At 37.4% G+C, this 6,000-nt stretch overlaps 1 protein-coding gene across 1 annotated transcript in view; it reads right to left on the minus strand.

The window, feature by feature from the left end:
- Positions 1–4,145, minus strand: part of opcml (opioid binding protein/cell adhesion molecule-like) — a 163,778-nt gene extending 159,633 nt beyond the window's left edge. Inside the window, exon 1 of the mRNA XM_077546633.1 lies at positions 3,511–4,145. Within this exon, the coding sequence (XP_077402759.1) occupies positions 3,511–3,668 (158 nt within the window). The 5' untranslated portion in view covers positions 3,669–4,145. The remainder of the gene's footprint in view (positions 1–3,510) is intronic.
- Positions 4,146–6,000: the final 1,855 nt, after the last annotated feature.

A 6,000-nucleotide genomic window follows, 5' to 3' on the forward strand; every position in this document is an offset into this window, starting at 1 on the left:
GTGCTTCCGATTAACAAATAATATGTTAAAAAAATCAAGTTCAGATGTTTTTGTAGGCTTTTCCTGGCATGTATTGCAAGCAGAAAACTGACTTTTTTGGTGTGCTAACACACTGTTTTTTTTAAACTGTTGCTAATTCCCTTCACTAAGGCCTAAGTTCCATCCGAAGATGTGTGAACATATTATTTTAATTTCCATTGATTACACCTTTTGAATTTTTTTATCGATTTGGAAGTGGACTAGCATTGCATAAACAATTGTGTTTGATTTTGGAGGTACTCAGTCACTGATATGAATTCACATGCATTCAGAATATGGTTTAATAATTTAATTAAGTTAAACCCTAACCCTGCAGATTCGTTATACAGTATTGTCCTTAGAGGTGTCAAAATTTGTGTGTCAATTTTGAGTTAATTTAAAGTTCCTTTAATGCGCAATTAATGACCACCCCTTACTTGGAAAGCCTGTACTGGGCGAATTCCAGTCGCAATGCAGCAGACACGTCCACGTCAAAATTTTGCAGTAATACACTAAATAATAATTCATACATTTGTAGAGACTGGTGTCTAGTTGTATATTACAATTTAACAAATGTGCAGAATTTCACAAGTTACTTCACGTTAAAGATTAGATAGGTCTTAATATGAAAAGAAAAATGCACTAAGCTGTCACCAACATCTTACAAATGCAATTATGCCATCTAGTGGCAGAAAAAATACCTCAACACAAATCAATATCACACTTTTTACAGTATAGTACAGTGCAGTACATCTTTTTAATTTTGACTCAATTTTATGACTTATTATGAAATGACTGTATCAGTGGACTAAAATATGCAGCCATATTTCTATTAGTTTAACATTTTTCCCCATTTATGTTTACAAGAGTATGAAAATTTAGGGGGGGGGGGGAATCATTTTATTGTACATTTAGAACATATATAAATTTTATGATTAATCGTGAGTTAACTATTGAAGTCATGCAAGTTTTAATCGCCTGATACCCCTAAATCGTCATAGTGTTAGTTGATAAAACCATTGCTTCAGGTCCCTGGAATTAACCTACAAAATAAAAAATGCAACTCAAAATTGCTCCTCAAATGATGTTGATGATTAAGAAAACTGCTCTGCAAAGAAAAAAAAATACTGCCATGTATTGCACAGACAAAAGGAATCCTCGCAGATATGACGCACCAACCACTGATCCAATCAATGCTGTGTGACAAACAGACAAAGCATCTCTGACAGTGAACTTCTATTTGGCAAAGATTATTGTGGTTTCAGTTAATTCACCAGCCCCATTGAATTGCTTTTAGAATTGTCTTACAATCAGAATCACTTGGCTGAATGACTGCATGAAATTGAACTATGAGTGAACACAGCTGCCTGCATCTGCATGTGTGTGTGTGTGTGTTACTGCATAGCCTATACAACTATATATATGTAAATGCGCATACAGACTTGATATGAAAATTATACAGACGCCTGTTCAAATGTCAAAATTTTGTCATTACTATATATATACAAATAATAAGAAGAGAAAAATCATTTCAAAACTTTTCTCCACCATTAATGTGTCCTATAACCTGTAAATAAACGGTTGGGGTAATGGATGGATGCCTAGTAGTCTTTTCCTGACATTTTCTATATATTTTTTTCATTTTAAGAGAAGCCACAAGGTTTGCCATTTGGAACCTTGATTTAATTAAGACCTGTTTGCTGTTTGCTTGTTAGCAAAATGCAGCACACCACTGAAAAACACATTCATTATGTATATGCTGTGAGGATGGAACGCCATATCAAAGTGGTTGTTTGCCACAACGCGGCACTCTAGAATTGAAAACTTTAAATTCTAGAGCAGCATTGCAGTGACATCAGAAGGCACATCCAATAAGAGAGGGGCTGGCGGAGTGATTTCGGAGTGCACAGTGCAATTACGATTTTTTTCCCTTTTCATATGTAGACATAAATTGTATATATATTGGATGAAATTGCAGTCTGGACACTCAGGTCACGCTTATCCGACTTATACGTCTGCAAATGGTGACACACGTCATAATTGTTTGTCAAAACAGACAGGCGCGGAAAGCAATAGCATATGAAGAAGCAGTCAGTGTGGCAAAAAGATGAGGCTTTAGAACAGATAAATATATGGGGGAATGCTCAGTTCTAGCACAAAATTCATGAAATTGCTACAAATACGTCAGACCAACACATTATTCGTATTATAAATGGTATTTGTTGTTTATAAGGAGAACAATGCATACAATTTGGGATTTTGACAAACACTATGACAAGGTAGAGGGAATTATAAACAGTTCGAAATACTCACCAGTACGGATGTTCAATACCACTTTTTTTATCGGACTGATACCAGTACGAGAAAATACCTATATATCCCAATAGAGCATTATTCTTTAAAATTGCATAAAATTAATGGCAATTTTCTATTCGCCTAATTGTAAAACGGCGACAAGAGGACTACCGACACCTTGAAATGTAGCCGGGTATCATCCCGATACCAGTTACTCGCATATCCTAACCAGTCAGTGTTAGCACAAAACCTTCAGGCGTCTGCTAGAAAGCAAAGAGAGGAAGAGAGAGAGAGAGAGAGAGAAGGAAAAAAGAGAAGAAGAAGAAAGAAAGTCATAATTTGCCTTTCCCTTCTCTTTTTTCACAAAACTGGGTTGTCAGTATCAGGTCACATCAATGGTGGAAAAAGTTTTGAAAAGACAACTGGTATTTAAACATTGGTGTGTTGACTGTAATTTAAACAGGGGTGTGTAGACCTTTAAGATCAACATCATTTATGGTCTATTTTTTTTTTCAACAGAACACTACATAACAACAACTCCATAAAAGGTTTATTGATTGCTTATATAAGGTGAAGTCAATTTTAGATGGTGAGTCAATAAAAAAAAAAATCACATGACAAAGTCAAAAGAGATCATTGTGATTAAACATAAAATACAGTTAACATATAATCATATGTTTAAGGCACAGTATGCTTAGTGTAACAGCATCCCAGTGCAAAATCATGACAAGACATTTATACCTTTTAAAATATAGATGAACAACAGAGTCCTTTCAATTTCAAATGTCTTTTAAAAACTGCGATTTTCACTAGTCAAACACCCCTATTAAATTCAAGTATGCATTTATATTACACACACAAATCGATCTGAAGACCACCCGTGCTGATGCATGTTTGGGTATCTCAGCTCCTTGCATCCTCACCAAGACATTAACCAAGCGATCAATAACATTCAAGGGCAATGAGCAAGGCAGGCTGAACAACGAGTTCTGTCCTTTGTGCCAGAACTTTCCAATGATGCACGCATGCATTGCCATCATTCATGTAAAACACGGATTGTGCATGCGTGTCTGTTATGAATACCCTGAATAACTCTAAATGAGCTGTCATAGCTAGCGGATGGTGTGACAGCACATGACAGCGGCCATCCACGACGCAGGCGCTCATAATAACCAGCATGAAGGGTCACAGACTTACTTGAGCACGGCGCTGTCCCCTTGTCTCACGGTAATGTTGTCCTTTAATACAGAATCGCCGCTTCTGACCGGAACTCCCGCAGGTACAAGGAACAACAATTTAAGTCCGAGGACGACGAGGCATTTCACAGTCACCGTCAAAGAGCCACAAATTCCCATGTTTTGCGATCAATGCGCAACTTCCAAGATAACTTGAAACGTCCGTGTTATTCCTTCTTTCTTTTCTTTTTGCGTCTTGGCGATGCGGTCGGCAAATTCCACAAACAAGATGCCTGCTGGAATTGGCGTCGGAGCTGTTCTCGCTCTCTCTCCAAGTAAACAGGCTTGTTATGAAACACCGTGAGTCTGTCAGTGTGATTCGGCGTGTGTGTGCGCGCAGACGAAGGGGAGAGCGTCAGCCGCTCGAGGAAAACTGACTTCCGTGGTCGGAGGAGAGAAAAAGGCAACGTTGCCCAAGAAATGAGCAGCGCTTCCTCAGCTTCGCATGGTCACGCCGTGAAATGGATGCTCTCGCAAAGATGCATCTGCACAGTAACCTATAGCGTCACTATGTCCTCGGATTCTCTTTTCTTGTGGCCTGCCTAACACCGTTTAAAACAACCGCACTCCATGCAAAGCCCGATAACTACTCTTCCTCTGTGTATTATTTTCGTTCAGAAGACGAACCCCCCCAAATCCCACCGCACCCCACCCCTCCCTTCATCTTCATGCAGATCCCCACATCACCCCTCCAGCCTTCTTCGCTCCCTCTCCCATTTTTTAACAACCAGGTAGCGCCAGAAGCTGTATGGCGTATGGAAGGATACCTGCAGCTTTCATTCAAATTGGTTAAACTCTGTTCCAGTGAGCATCGGGAGACGGTTGGTCTCACAAGTTGCATTTATTTATTTATTTGTTTGTTTGTTTATTTATTTAGGAAGCCTATTGCATTCATTTGTGTTAAAAAAAACTTACTGTGTTTCTGACCTTTTTTTTTAGGGGGGGGGGGGGGGTGTTTTGTGTGTATTTGTTTCTGTTTTTCTGAATATTATATAGGGAGGGGTATTATTCAGAAAAATAGAAAAAAAAAATAGTCAGGAAAACAAAGGGGAAAATATTTCTTAAATACGGGGGGAATCCGAAAAAGAGCACCAGCTTCTGTTTTTTTGAGTATTTTTTTCTGTTTTTTCTTTCTTTCGGTTTTTCAGAGTAATTTTTCCTCATGTTTTTTGGAATATTTCCCCACATTTTTTGGGATAATTTTTATGACAGAATTTTTTTTCAGTAAAACAGACAAATATATTCAGAAAAACAGAAAATTGAAAAAATCTACACACAAAAAAAACAAAGCTCCCTGGCAAAAAGTGAAAAACGGGAGTTGTTTTTTTTTTCAAGTGAATGCTTCCATTATTTATTTTAATATTAATGCTTTTAAGACATTGCACCTAAGCAAATCTATAAGATTTTAACTTGTGGGGCAGTCAGCTCCCAATTAAAATCTAGTAGATTAGTATTAATGAAACAGCACCTTAATAAGATATTCCTCGCTAAAAAAATATTAAAAACAAAACAAATCTAAAAGTAACAGTGTGTAGTAAGTGTTGGGAAATTTCATTTTCTACGCAAACTACTCCAAAGTTCAGCTCACAAATTTGAAAATTAACTAGTTCACACATCCCAACAAATTTGACCAATCTAGCTGTGTCGGACAGATCCTTTGGTTAAAACAACCACTCTAGAATGGTAGGTGTTTTCAACCAATATATATTGGTGATTGGGCCAACCAATACAAATTGGTCATTCTGACCAAGATATTGGTTAATCTGTGTTAGAGGCTGACATTTTTTCGGGAATCCTGCAGGTCACGGAATTCCCCCAAAAAAGTACCACTGATTATCACACCCACCTTAAGTGGGGCGGAATTCGTTCTCCGCATTTGACCCATCCCCTGAGGGAGTGTTGAATCATTAGGTGATCAACCCCCCAATTCCAACCCATAATACTGAGTGTCAAGCAGGAAAGCAAATGGGTCCTATTTTTATAGTCTTTGGAACTACCCGGCCAGGGATTGAACCCACAACCTCCCAGTCTCACAGACACTCTACCACTAGGCCACTGAGCTGGTCACATACCTAGTGAGCTATCTAGACACACATTTCCATTTTTAAACACTATATTATGTATATATTATATTGTAATCACCTATAATAATTAATAATGACATTTAGAATAAAATAAATTGATACAATAAATATATTTCCAAGTGATCTATCCTGACTTACTTTCTATTATAACCACCCGGAATGGTCAATGTCTGACCAATCTATTGGTTAATCAAGCCAATATGAGCTTAACCTACTAGATTGGTAGTTGTTTTTTTTTAACCAATCCATTTTTAGAGTGTAGTTCATAATTGAATTTTTTTCGAACTAAGTTCATCGTTCCAAAATGAACTCGTTTATAGTTCATAAGTCAAGCTTTTTGCTTTTTTCCCCCTTTAATTTTCAGTCTT

This window comes from Vanacampus margaritifer, chromosome 16 (genome assembly GCF_051991255.1).
Source record: "Vanacampus margaritifer isolate UIUO_Vmar chromosome 16, RoL_Vmar_1.0, whole genome shotgun sequence".
NCBI classification, from domain to species: domain Eukaryota; kingdom Metazoa; phylum Chordata; class Actinopteri; order Syngnathiformes; family Syngnathidae; genus Vanacampus; species Vanacampus margaritifer.